General features: G+C 43.8%; 1 protein-coding gene across 1 annotated transcript; it reads left to right on the top strand.

Annotated features, from left to right (window-relative positions):
- Positions 1-1200: 1200 nt before the first annotated feature.
- LOC306715157 (ATP-dependent RNA helicase DDX3Y-like) lies at positions 1201-14653 on the top strand. The gene is made up of 18 exons (XM_079185430.1): positions 1201-1503; positions 2500-2551; positions 3089-3145; positions 3490-3699; positions 3808-3910; positions 4037-4159; positions 4249-4348; positions 4437-4572; positions 4676-4773; positions 4863-4961; positions 5046-5206; positions 5342-5486; positions 5575-5719; positions 7272-7453; positions 7618-7735; positions 7835-7988; positions 8069-8193; positions 8279-14653. Exons 1-18 carry the CDS (start codon positions 1459-1461, stop codon positions 8356-8358), a joined length of 2133 nt encoding a protein of 710 aa, XP_079041556.1. The 5' UTR covers positions 1201-1458; the 3' UTR covers positions 8359-14653.
- The last annotated feature ends 82 nt before the right edge of the window (positions 14654-14735 follow it).

The raw sequence follows: 14735 nt of genomic DNA, 5'->3' as shown, positions 1-14735 counted from the left end.
ACCCAACGACAACCACTGACAGGGCTGAGATCCTGACATGAACAGGGAGTTTCCATTCATAAATACCCCACACGTTCAGTTCATCTGTTATGAATCCTATGACGAGAGAGCAAGTGAACAAATTAAAATCACAAGCGGACGTAGGCCAAAGAATGAAGAACCAGGGCAGCAAAACACCCGTATGCTCAGACACCAAAACACAACAGGGCAAGCAAAGAATAAAAAGTGATGTTGCACTGAAATACCACCACCGTGAGTTAGTAAGGGGAAAGCACACCTAACCAGGCAGCAACTGCAGTTATTACACATGACCGACATCAACCGAAACCAATGGAAAAGAAGGCAACAAATAACAGCAACTTAAAGTACAAATCAAAAGCTAGACAACAAAATAATTATGCTGGCAAAGCTAAATTAAAGGCAAAGCATCAGTGGCAACGTCCTAAAATGTGGATATCACAGCCAGAAAGGCCGTTCAAAGTCATATTAAAAGCTTTAATGGTATATATATTTATACATCGACAATGTATGTATGTTAAATATAAAGTAATTTGAATGGAGCTTGTAATACAATACACAATATAGGAATTCCCATATCAATTATTTATTTATCATCAATATGTAAAAAAAAAAAAAAAAAAAGTCTTGAAAACAAATGTAGAGGCAAGTGAAAATAGAAAGACTACGTTGCTGTAGTGGCGATATCGCGACAAACTATGATTAAAGTCACGCGATATCTGGATTAACAACATTTCCGATGCGTCGGTCAAGTTAGAGAGTGTTAGCAAGCGGCGAGCCGGAAGTAAGGAAGTTTCATTTTATTTTTAAATGTTATTTGAAGGACGTGTTACCTGGTAATAGAAAACAATGACCCTATGTGAAATGTGCAAGATATGATTAAGACTGTTAAGATATGACTATATGTACTAGTTATTTATAGATATCCCTTAAAATTCCCTCGCCTTTACGAGTTTTAAACGCATACAAACAACAAAACTAGCAACTAGTAAACATAACATAACGTACATTTTTTTTTCTGACTGGTTTAGCAAAATACTAATTTTATTATGCAGTTGGAGTTATATTTGTCACATACATAACATTTTACATTGACTCGTGTTTGTTGACTTTTATTTTGGCGCCCTACCGGATATACTTTCCTTTGTATTCGAGCTGGCTTAACTAGTGCATGACGGCTTCGTCTCAGCTTCAGCTAAAGAGCAAACCGACATCAGCTGAGTTTGCATTAAGTACCATCCTTGTAGCTAAAATACAGGAATTTATCATAACGTAAAATTCAAGATTAGCATTTAACGAAGCTGTTAAACCAATGAGATAACTGTCAGCTGTCGTAAATACAGAAACAAGACAGAGGGAAAGGAGACATAACACATCAAACCCGGCTAACAAAGAGGTCCTTTTTTCAACGACAACATTTTTCCTCCATATTCTATAGTTATGAGTCACGTGGCCGTCGAGAATGTCCACGGTCTCGAGCAGCAGGTAAGTCGCGTGAGTTGTTAGTTTAACGTGTGTTGCAGCGTCAGTTGGTGAAATGTGTTATAACCGCCGGTTTATATGTTAGCTTACCGGCTGTAGCCTAAAAGCTAACCGCTAACGAGATGCTAACGTGCTAAGCTAACGCTGGGTGCGCTTCATTTTCACACCCGTATATGACCACGAGTGGGAACGAACCGTACGACCTGGAAAGCATTTTGGTTCTTCCGCCTTTTTGATATGTTGGTTTGTAGCTACGTTTGCTACATCAAGAGTTAGCAAAAATAATATATGAAAGCTGTAACTGGTGGAGATAAACGACCAATTACGCCCGAGTGGTTCCGTTGGCTGTCCCGTGTAACCATATGAAACGCACCCATCGACTAGTTATCGTCACTGCGTTTGTTCTTGCAGCTTGGTACAATAATAAAATGGAGGTTTAGCGACACACAAACAATACGGTGTTTTGACCGTTTTAGCCCACTGTCTTGCACATCATTGCATAGTTCGTCTCGACTGCGTCCCGCTTCAAAAAAGGCTCATTTCGTCTGCGTCACTAGCAACGTAGTCTAACGTTAGCCGTGTCTGACTGGTCAGACAGTAGGATGTACTGCATGTTCGCAAGAGATATTTTGGGAAGATCTAATCATCACAATGTTGAACAAACATTTAAACAAAAACATTTAGTTTTCTTCAGCTAGGATGCAGCAAATGCTGCAGTGTAAATAAAGGTTTTTATGGAGAAATCAATCCCTCTTATTAGCTGAGTTGAATGTTGCTGCAGAAAAGCATCCTACCCCCAAGACTGACTCTCAGGGTGTCTCTCTGTCACATTGCTTATTCTGATGGATGGTCTAAAAAAAACATTGTTTGCTTTCGTTTTGAAGTAGGAAGCAGGTTTTCGTGTCACCTGCTGCAAAAATAATCCTTCTCTTGACTCCTAACATGTATAACAAGGCTAGATAATGTTGTTTTTCTGACTATTTGTGTGTGTTTCTCCAGCTCGCTGTCCTAGACTTGAGTGCGGCAGACGGACAAGGTGGAGGCCCGAACCGTAAGCAGCAGCCAGAACTTCACATTTTCTCTAGACACTCGCACACCTGATCATTTTACCTGCACACGTAATAAACTACAGCAATAAGGCCGCAAACAAGGAAGTACTCCACAGAGAATACACCGGGAAGGACAGGACAGCAGCCACAGGAATATTTTCCCTTTTCAACAATTATAAACCTCCAATTTAGTTTAAATGTGTCACTGACACAAGAAAATCTAGGAAATATATATTAGATTTCCATGGTTCCTATCTTGAATGTTGGAGGTTTTCTAGTAAACAAACTAAAAAGTTATGTTTACATTTAGTTTTGGTCACCAAAATACATTGTGTGAATCTTTTCAAGTCCATTTCCTTCCCCCTAAAACAATTGCAAACCGATTTAATCTGAATATCTTGCATTGTTTACGTCCATGCTAGCTAGCTAGCAGCCACTTTCCTACGTGGGGGTCAAAAACTCCACGGGGTACCTTCTTATTAACTGCATTTGTTTCCAGATATAAATCACAACTGAAACACTGTGCTCCTGTCCATCAGGAAATGCCTTCGCTGCTGGTCGACAGGGTGGCTACACCATAGCACCCGCAGCCAACTGTGAGTTCCTCTCTGAACTTCAACTAATCGCACATTTGCATTTTGTTGTGTTTTCATTACTGTACATGTTGTTCCTCCTTAAGCACCGCTTATCAGTACGTTTTCTGGTTTATCTCCTCGGTGAAGTGAAGAGTTATTAAGTAATCTGTTGTTCTTATTGTGCATTTGATATTTAAGATTTTTACTCTATTGTTTTTACCTGTACCATAATTGCTGCTGTAGATGTCTCTCTCTCTCTCTCTCTCTCTATATCTAATCTGCATTGATGAGTAATAATCCGATGTTCTTGGATTGTAAGATAATTTAAATACATATTTTTAAATTGTCCCTTTCTCCCTCTGCAGACGGTTGGGACGGGGGGCGCAACAACTTTGTCAACGGCTACCACGATAACCGCATGCCCGCCGGCAACTCGTTCAACCGCGGCCCGCCGCCTCGCATGGATCGGGGCCGGGGCGGCGTCGGAGGCGGGTACCGCGGGAACAGGGGCGGAGCCTTCAACCCCATCAACCCAGCACAGCAGCCCATGGCTTTTGGTGGCTACGAAAATAAAGGTGGGGGTTTGATTTTTACTGCACGAATCGGTCCAAAGACGAGCTGTAGTTTTCCCCCACACCCTGTTTAATACTGTTCTAACAATACTATATGTATTCATTGTCCAGATGCTGGCGGCTGGAACACTGCCAAAGACGCCTATAACAGTTTTGGCAACAACCGTGGGAAGTCTGCGTTCTTCAATGACAGAGGCAATGCTAACAGAGGGAGGTGAGGAGATGAGGCCGAATAACTTCTGTCACTGCACCTGAAACAACTTCCGGTTGAGGCGACCGTGTTCAACACGAAAGCGACACGTGAACCTCTAGTGATACATCGTCTGTGTGTTGTGCTCAGGTTTGAGCACGGTGGATTCGGTGGTGGTGGTGGAGGAGGAGGAGGAAACAGCCGCTGGGTGGAGGAGTCCAGGGAGGAGGGAGACTGGTCCAAACCAGTACCACGTAACGAACGCCTTGAAAAGTGAGTCTGTGTTGTATTTTTCAGGGTTTTGTCCTGTTGGTCTGATTCGTTGATGGTGATAATAATTACTTTTTTGTGATCCTCTCTAGTGAATTGTTCGCCGGCAGCAACACTGGGATTAACTTTGAGAAGTACGATGACATTCCTGTTGAGGCCACAGGACAGAACTGCCCTCACCACATCGAGAGCGTAAGCTGCTGTTAACTAGAGATCCAACAATATTACACTATATACCCGCTGCTTTTTTGTGAATGTGTATTTATTTCGTGCTCTGTAGTTCCAAGATGTGGACATGGGGGAGATTGTCATGGGTAACATTGCTCTGAGTCGCTACACCAGACCGACCCCAGTCCAGAAATATGCCATTCCTATTGTCAAGTCAAAGCGAGACCTCATGGCCTGCGCACAGACAGGTAGGACACACACACACACACACTGTACATCCTTTTTCAGTTAGATTCTTGAAATGATCCTGAATGCACGGGGAGATGGATGAGGTGGGCTTTGTGTCCGTAGGTTCTGGGAAGACTGCGGCGTTCCTGCTGCCGATTCTCAGCCAGATTTACAGCGATGGACCGGGAGAAGCTCTCAACGCAGCTAAAGCATCTGGACAGGTAGGGACAAATGACCTCCTCTCGGGTAGGGGTCTACTGGCCTAGTACGCCTTGACTTTATTAATTGAGATGTTGTGTTGTCATTTCAGGACAATGGGAAGTATGGGCGTCGTAAGCACTACCCCATCTCACTGGTGTTGGCTCCAACCAGAGAGCTGGCGCTGCAGATATACGATGAAGCCAGGAAGGTATGCAATCACAGCAGCATAACATCTGGACCAACGTCTCTCGATGCGTTTCTTCAACCTTTTTCTTCTCGTCTTTGTCTGTAGTTTTCCTACCGCTCCAGAGTGCGTCCCTGCGTGGTGTACGGAGGAGCCGACATTGGCCAGCAGATACGGGATCTGGAGAGAGGATGCCACCTGCTGGTGGCCACACCTGGAAGACTGGTGGACATGATGGAGCGGGGCAAGATTGGACTGGACTACTGCAAGTAAGACATGGACTGGTTCATTTTCCATCACTCGTCTTCTGGAATGAGATACATTTTATATGATCACGTTCCAGTTTTAGGTTTATTTTAAAGATTACGACCTCCTCCTCTTCCTCTGTGCCCTCGTATCTTCAGCTACCTGGTCCTGGATGAGGCCGATCGTATGTTGGACATGGGATTCGAACCCCAGATAAGACGCATCGTTGAACAGGACACCATGCCGCACAAAGGCATCCGACAAACCATGATGTTCAGCGCAACCTTTCCAAAAGAGATCCAGGTACGTGTGCTGTAGTAAAGCATCAATGTCAGAGGCACCCGAAGTGCTGAAAATGTATTCATAAGCACATTTTCTGCTCCACTTCCAGATCCTGGCCAGGGATTTCCTGGAGGAGTACATCTTCCTGGCGGTGGGCCGAGTGGGTTCCACCTCAGAGAACATCACTCAGAAAGTTGTGTGGGTGGAGGAGAGCGACAAGAGGTCCTTCCTCCTGGACCTGCTCAGTGCTACAGGTGAGACCGTCGCATAACGGTAACGGCTCATTGCCTTCAGATGTGTCCCAACACCGCAGAACGACGACACACAAACCATAAACACCGGGTTAGAGCTACTGCTAACACACACACACACACACACACACAATGCGGTTTTATTTCCCCGATCCTTTTGCCATTATCATATTGTCGTCCTCCCATCTCAGCCGATACATTCCTGTGACGCATACCTTCGGGTACATCAGGAACATCAAACATACAGAGTTGGTTTTCTGCTGCTGATTTGAGTGCAGTTGACATGTTGGTGGTTTGGTGTGGTTTTATCCTAAGTCATCCCCAGCGAGGTACAGGACAATACTGGAGACAACATAGAGAAACCTGGTAAGATCCTCAATGAGAAAACTTGTAATTGTCATTTCACATTTAAAATACTTTTGCTTGCCCTTTGATGTTCTTCTCTGTGGATGGAGACTCCTTTTGTTTATTCCGTTATTTTTTGGTTCTGTGTACCATTTCATGGGTCGAGTTTGCTCAGCCTTAAATCAAACATGCTTGTTGTACTTTATTCTTTTTTTCCTTAGTTGTCGAGTTTTTGTTTTTTTCCGTGGCATCTTTACGTGCAGTTATGTCGCTGTGGTGTCTTCATGTCGGACCCAAAGCCTTGATGGAGAGAGTCTGGTTATGTTGTAGTCTCCACCGCTAACGAGGGGATACAAGTGTGGGCCAAAGCCCGTTCACTTCATAATCAGAAAGTAAAGTTCACCGGAGCGATGACCAAACTCTTTCCATCAACGGCTCAAAGTCACAACACAGTGCTGCTGATCCTGTCAGCTATTGTTTCTTGTAATTATAATTTTTCTCCACACTGCACTCCCTGCTGCCTGTTGCACTGTTCTCTCCATCGAAACATGTGACGTGAACATTTTAAGCTAATTTGAGTGCATGTTGTCAAGATGTCTGTATCACAGCAGGGCTGAAGGAGTAGCTGATTTATGCATTTATTCATCGTCAGTGTGATGCAACATAATATTCTGTACCTGCAGCTCTTTTTGTTCTTCATTGCAAATGAATGAATCACAGTAAAATGGTGAATTTCCTCTCAAATGTTACACTTTGACGAAGCTATTTAGTTTAGTTTGCCAGCTGCAGGAAAACAGATGTTATTTATTCTGACTTGTGGATACAAATCTCTTGATATACAGGATTGTGTCGCATCAAATCAAGATGTCACAAAGCTTCTTGAAAGCTGACATCCATGTTTTGAGTATAAGACTTAAGTGGTGGCTCTCCCATGGTACCACAATCTATTAGCTACCAGTCAGATCCACACCATGAAATGAATGTGATGTGGCGTCTTTATCTCTTAGGTTGAGAGAAAGATACCTCGTCAACAAACGACCAGTGTGAAGTTTACCCCCTGACTTTTCTTCTTTTCAGTATTCAAAAGGTTTTAAAAGAGAAAAACTCTGCAGCTGCTTAGTTTAAATCAGCGCCTGTGTTATAAATCCGGCGATTATCCACAAACCTTTTTCACGATTAACCTCGCGCGTCTTTTCTCTCGGCTTATCAGGGAAGGACTCGTTGACCCTGGTATTCGTGGAGACCAAGAAAGGCGCCGACGCCTTGGAGGACTTCCTGTACCGGGAGGGCTACGCCTGCACCAGCATCCACGGCGACCGCTCCCAGAGAGACCGAGAGGAGGCCCTGAGCCAGTTCAGATCAGGAAAATGCCCCATTCTGGTGGCCACGGCGGTCAGTAACAATGAAACACACTGATAACAGTTCTTCATGGATATTGTTAAACTTGCTATCACACGTACGTGGCAGCAAATATTAGAAAGATGCTGTCCTTAGCATTCAAGATAATAGCATCACTGTGTTTGAGTGACTTTTCTTCTTTTCTTTGTACAATTCAGGTAGCAGCTCGCGGTCTGGACATCTCCAATGTGAAACATGTGATTAACTTTGACCTGCCCAGTGACATCGAGGAGTATGTCCACCGTATTGGACGTACAGGCCGAGTCGGCAACCTGGGTAAGACGACAGCTAAAGTTAGTCAGTGTTATGAGGCGTTTTTGACCCTCGCTCCACCAAACATTGTGATTTACCGCGTCTATTACTTTGTACCTGTAGGACTGGCCACATCGTTCTTCAACGATAAAAACGGGAACATCACTAAAGACCTGCTGGACATCCTGGTAGAGGCCAAACAGGAAGTTCCCTCATGGCTCGAGAGCCTGGCCTATGAACACCAGCATAAGACCACCAACAGAGGACGCTCTAAGAGGTACAACACCGTCTCCTCTTCATTGATTACCTTTCGTCCAAACGCAGTGAAGCTCACGGTGTATTTGATTTTGCCACCAGGTTCTCTGGTGGTTTTGGAGCACGTGATTATCGCCAGACGGCCGCCGGAGGAACTGCCGGAGGGTTCGGAGGACGCGGAGGTCGCAACCAGGCAGCACACGGAGGAACCCGCGGGTTCGGAGGAGGTGAGCGTCCGGGATAAACAGCTGCAGCTCAACATGAAGTTTCTTGTTTCTTTTGGTTCATTTTCTCCCGTTTCCTCCCTCGCAGGTAGTTTCGGTAACTTCTACACCAGCGACGGCTACGGAGGAAACTACTCGCACTCTCAAGTCGACTGGTGGGGCAACTAGGTTCCTCCCTCCTCCCTTTACTCATCCCTCTCTCTTCTCACTCATCCTCCTTCCTTTCTCCACACTGTTGTCTGCACCCCATCCACCTTCTCCCCTTCATTAACCCCCGAGAACCCACGTGCATGTTATTAACTATTTATACTCATTTATATAGCCCTCTTTCCATCCCTATGCACTCAGATCTTTTAATTCTATTCCTTTTCTCGTTCTCTCCATCTCCACCTTCGTCTTTACGTCCCCCATCTTTTCCCTCTTAATTTCTGGTAGATGTCACCTCTTCCAATAGGCCACATTATAAAGGGATACTTCAGTTTTAGTTGGTTACTTTTCAACACTAGCATCATCTTTTAGTGTCAGTGAGGACATGTTGAACTATCCTTTGTGGCAAGTGCTTGAAGAAAAATAACCAATTGACTTAAAGAACTAGGTGTTACTTTAACCCCCTAAGATTATGGACGTTTAATATTTACAGTGAGTTAGTCCAGCTGTAGAAGAGCAGGGGGAAACCCGTTTTTTTTTTCCACTTTAGATATGAGTTTTGGCTTCATTGTGTTTTTGTCTGCATTCACCCAAAGCCAGCCAGGCGTCCTGTGTACCTTCACATGTCATCTTTGTATGTAATGCATGGCCATGTTGTAAATCGCCGGCCAAAAACTTTTCTAAAATAGAGCGCAGAGATAGGCAAGATGTCAAATCTGAGCGAGATATGTCTGCATACAAATTCCAAAACGGGAGCTGGCTGAAGGCTCCTACATCCACATGATAGATACTTAAAAGCAGCCACAGAAACAGAAAATGTTTTAGTTATTTTTCACCTTTTTTTAAAACATGATGAAGTCTTGATTTCCCGAGATCTGAGAAAGATGTCTCACCGAGACGAGGGAAGGAGGGACAAGGGGCTGGACAAACTGAGACACCCAGCCGGTGGGACGCCAGCAGACGCTGTCGCCCATTAGCAACGATGCTAGCAAACAGCATTTTCTTTGTTTGAAACAAAACATAATGGAGGATCATTTGTTTCTGTACTGTGCCTTTAAGAATTAGAACTTTGTCTCTTATTTCCGTTGTTTTAATTGCCATAATAGGTGAGTGGCTACAGGTATTAGCCAACTGTGACAAAAACAATATGTATTTAATGTCATGTATGGGTTTAAACATGTTTTTCTTTATTTATATTTGGAAGGAAACAAACTAGGCTTGAACTAAATCAAACCTTGGCAAAAAAAAACTAAACAAACCGGGATGAGGAAACTCAAAACAATTCCTTGTCTGTCTATTGGAGTTCAAATTCGTCAGGTCTCTGATGAGCTGATTCCCAAAAGCAAAGCACCACTGTAACCATGTTTCTAGATTCTTCTGATAAACCCTCATCCAGAGTGACTAACACGACCGTTGTCTTGTGACTTCTTTGCGTTACGATCCGGCGAGCAGAGAAAAACGACAGTGGTTTTCTGCTTTTGGGAAACCGAGTCCTACTTATTGACCTATATGTCACATCTGCAGCTCTGGTTTGAGCTTGAGTTTGAGGTTTCTCAAAGGCATCTTGTCGCTAATCGTTGGGTCACGTTGCGTCAGCTGCAGAGAGAGAGAAGTTGGCCTCGTTGTGCAGCAGCAGTCATGTTACTTCTCTCACCCTTCAGACGTGAGGTTGTGAAATAGAGATTCGCTCCTCGTAACGTACGTCAGAAAGAAGTCATTTTTACCGTTACAATAGACGTTATCTATGCTATGAAATACCACACAGCTGCTGCTGAAAACAACCGTTATGAAATGGAACCGTGTGGCTGCTCAGCTGGCTCTTTAGCGCCACCATGCTTTTGGGAAACGGGCTCCGCTTCCACCACGAAACATTGAAAACCCTTGTTTGCCAAAAAAAAATAAAAAAGGGGATACACGACTAAAAAAAAAAAAAAAAAGGCTGAAAAAGAGTTCAAAAATTTCTCGCTCACTCTATCCTGGAGAGTTACATGAAGAGTCTTCTCTAAAATAAGTCATTCCAGTTTATTTGTTAGGTCCTTAAGATCTGTTGAGGTCGGGGATCAAAGTAATCCAGCCCGACCCCGTTTCACAGCAGAGCCTCCTCCGCGTCCTGTCCCCGGCTGATGCGAGTAAAAGACACCGAGCACGGTCGGCTACGGGACCGGTGAACACGCTGGTTTAGCTCCACTCTGCTGTCGAAACAAGACGTCCATGTTCCATCCCTGATTGAACGTTTTAAAAAGGAACGCCACTGTATATCCCCCCCCCCCCCCCCCCCCCACACTGTGTTAACGAGCAGCAGAATAAACCAAAAAGTGCTCTGCTGCTACCTGGTGGGGAAGATTGTTAATTTCCATCAGGGTCTTAATTAGTTGTTTTTTTTCTTTTGTTTTTTTACATGAAATAACTTTGAAGTGAAAATATAGATTAAATGTAAATAGTTAAACTCTTCTTAAAACAGGAAAAAGAGAAGAATCTCCAGTGAGAAAGAATGTGAATTACAAGTGAAACGGCGCTTGTTGTGTAGAAAATCACGTTGGACCAGGCGGTGTCTGGTGACCTCAGCTCAGTGGGCAATTTGAACTGAATTATTCTTTCAGAGATATTATTTACACGAAACCGATAATGGGAAATGATTCACCTGTTGTTACCGAGGCAGATTCCCTCAAATTGCCCACTGGCTTTGACAAAATGACAAGGCCGGACCAAGACTATAAAACATATGCAAGTGTTGTTGTTTTTTGGTCAAGGAGTTAAAAAATGCCAAGCAAATAGATACAATTCTACAGCAGGCTTTAGTTATGTTACAACTCTGATTTTTCCCGTCATCTATGATTTCTTTTTTTTTTAATAAGAGGCGGTGTTCAGGTCGAGAAACTATTTGGCATTTACGTAATGTTTTTGAAGAGTCTCAGGCTGAGTGATGCTGGAGGACTCAAGCAGACCGTGCTTTACTATCTCTCACTAAACCTGGTTCACCTTCATAGGAGGGGCCACTTTCACGTCCAGTTGTCATAGGATGCAATGTTAGAAGCAAGACTGAAAACTCCACCGTGTCCGACTGCTCCCCGAAACTTAGTGGTTGAAGGGAGCTGTAGCTGGTCAGTGAGGAGGAGCAACCAGCAGGAAGCTAGAAACCAGCGACGGGACAATAAGTTGAAGATAACATTGCATATGACAATCAAATATGAAGGATTTGCTTAGTTTACAACTCAACACATCAACTCCTAAAGTTACTTTTTTTTAAAAAACCTTAACATGTAGGCGTTTTCTTAATCGGCCGTGTTGATGGCAGCTGTTTCTTAACTGTCCAGTTTTAAACCTCCGAGACGGAGGAGACGGATCTCCACAGGCAGACGAATGCCAAGCTGAAGCTCTGATTTTGTTACAAAACTCGGAGTCCACCTTTAGATATTGACTGAATAACACAGTTTTAATGCCTGACCGAAACCGTCGCGTGAGAGGAGACGTTGTCAGCATTTGTTACTTGAATCCACGGCTGTTGCCGACCAGAAGCTTATCAAGCAGCTAGTGCAGTCTTTGTGTTTTAGTGATGACGCTAAGTATGCTGTTCTCGCTGCCTAAATTCGAAGGCGTACGTTATTTTTTAGGAAGGACAGTGAGAGTCGAAGCCGCTTGAATGAATCTGGTTGTAGACGTTGCCTTCTAGCAGCCACTCCAGGTAGAGTAACGGAGGACAAATGAAGGACCAGTGACGGAGGTGTGATGAATGGCTGGTTGTTAGTTGCTGATGGGAGTTTGTGAGTTACACAGAAGGGCGACGTGGAAGGTGACGCTTCAGTTCACCTCTCCGTCAAGTAGTGTTCAGAGTACGCACGTATATATATGCAATGTATTTAGGTCTTTTTCTAAGGCAGGCGGATCATATCTGTCGGCTGTAATTACCATTGAACTGTGTTTTGAGCAACACGTAACTACCACTGTGCCCCCACCCACCCCCACCCCCCACCCATCCCACCGCTCCTGCAGTACGTGCAATAGATCAATTACTTTGCTGTCAACGAGATTCTCTGCGTGCGTTTTTTGGTTTTCGGGCCGTTGGGATTAGAGCAGAAAGTGTGACGTGTGCACGATGCCTTGAAGTGGCTGAATCGCTGGTTGGCTTGAGAGTGGAGGGTGTTGGTCAGGGCTGGGTATTCTAACGCATGAACCATTTCTGTGTGGAGCATCGTGCAGAAGTTAGCATTTAGCTGTGCCGTGTACAGCCTGTGTCTTTAAGTTTATCGTCGCCTTCTGCAGCAAATGAGCTTAAATGCAACATTTGTTTGGACCAAGGCTCAGTTTATTTACTCATTTAGAAATTCAGCACTTTTTTTTTGGCTTTTTAATATTTTTAAACCCTTTTTTGATGCCTTAAGTTGAAGGGTGATACCCAGCCCTGATCGGAGGTGGTCGTTGGTTCCACCGCTCACAGCGTGACCGTGGCGGTGACTGGCTTTCCAGCAGGAGTGCTCTGATTGTCGGTGAACAATTACTGGTGCTATGCTCCCATTGCTGCGGCCTGCAGGGCCCCTCTGTCGTAGGAATCCCATCCAGTTTCACAGATAGAGTACTTCGGTTGTTCAACTAAAGTCTTCTGTAGTACGAGTACTTCAAAAACCTCAGAGGTGTGAAGGAGTGAGTGTTTGAAGTGTAGCGCAGCCAGGTCAAAAAGAGAGGTTTCTCCACAGTTGGTGTGTGTGTGTGTGCGTGTGTGTGTGAGAGAGAGAGTGCGAGAGAGAGAGTGTGTGTGTGTGTGTTGTATAGAAAGGTTCTTCCAGATATGAAACCGTTTTCTTTTTTTTTTTTGGGACCAGGTGGAGTTGTAGTACACAGCAAACGTAGGAATCAGCTGTTTGCACACAGAGTTCTCGAGTCTACTTTCGCTGCTAGTTTGTGTAATTTATCAAGCATTTTTGAGAAATATTTATTTTTATAAGCCTAATACAAAAGTTGATATTTTACAAAGTGACTTGACCAAAAGACAGTAAACAAAAACACTGGCACTTGAATGTTGAATGTCATTGGTATGAGTGAAAATTTCTATTTTTCTGGGGTAGTGTGAGCTTTTTAATGTTAAAGACGCAACGTGTAGGGATTTCTCCTAAAATGTGTCGCCGCAAAACATCCCAAAAGTCTGTCACCGGTGCCGAAACCTTCAAATCATGTCTGTCAGAAATCCCCCAAATACCAAGTCTCCGTTTAAGCCCAAGACAAAGCAACGCGTGCCGCGTAAACATCTTCTTGACCCGACAGTTTAAACTCAAAGTCCAAGCAATCATGGACCCCGAATTCCTCTGAAAGCTCTCGTCCTCATCAGTAGAAACATTTAGTTTTAAAAAGGTACCATATAAGAGGATCCTTTATGAAGCCCTGACAGCTTGTTACAGGTGACGCGTCTGACATATAAGGAGAAAGGTCCTACACGGGTTACCTTTAAAGTCACATTGGACTCAGTATCGGATCCATAAACCTGTTGGTGCGACAGGTTTCCATTGCAAATAAAGAAAAACCATAAACAGCCATTTTTAATTGGCAGACAAAATTTGAGACAATACCACCATATATGCCAAGGTTTGGATTAAAAATAAAATTAACAAAACGTTATGATCAAAGACCATTTTGTAAAGAAAACAACATGCAGTACAAAAAACAAGTGTCCAGATTCTCTCCAAGTCAGATGTGTTTGTTTTGTTTTGTTCATTTTGAGTCTTTACACTTTTCCTTCCCGTTAATACCCTTGTTGTGAATGTCTGGCAAGTGGTGATCTTTAAAGTCTTCATAACACAGAATTAACTGTGGTTCTATTGCTATGTTGTTGTGATTTGCATATTTTCAGGCGCCCGTGTGTTTGATGCTCATGTGTGGGAGCTTCTGGCCAATCAGAAATGTGGGGGGGGGGGGGGGGGAGAAAGATCACCTGATGACGTCCATCCAGGTGATCTTTTACATGTTTTTATCGCCACCTGTAGCTGATCCACAGAACATGATATACAGGGACACATCCGATGTCCTGTAACGGACCAGAATGCAATGTTTTTGACCAAAGGCATTCTGGGAAACAAAGTGGGGACACCAAACAAACGCAGCTTTCTTTTACTTTCGATTCACTAAACTTTAGAGGGTTCTTATGTAGTTGTGTTCAGTGACTGAATTGAAGTGAGATAAAGTGTTGTCTCCACTGCTGACTGGCCAGACCCCCCTCGGTGTGAACACGCAGCACCTCCAGCCTGCTAGTTAGTATTTGCTTTATGTATTAGTTTAGCAGATGTGCACGAAGAGGAGCACTGCACGAAGAAAAAAAAAAAAAAAGAAACTGTGCATCTATTCTGATTTTACCACAAATAAAGGTTTGGATTTGCAAATGTAAACCGTGTGTTTGTCTTTTTAAAAGTGTC

Source organism: Pholis gunnellus (genome assembly GCF_910591455.1).
Source record: "Pholis gunnellus genome assembly, chromosome: 24".
NCBI lineage: Eukaryota > Metazoa > Chordata > Actinopteri > Perciformes > Pholidae > Pholis > Pholis gunnellus.
This window is presented reverse-complemented; position numbering and strand designations above follow the sequence as displayed.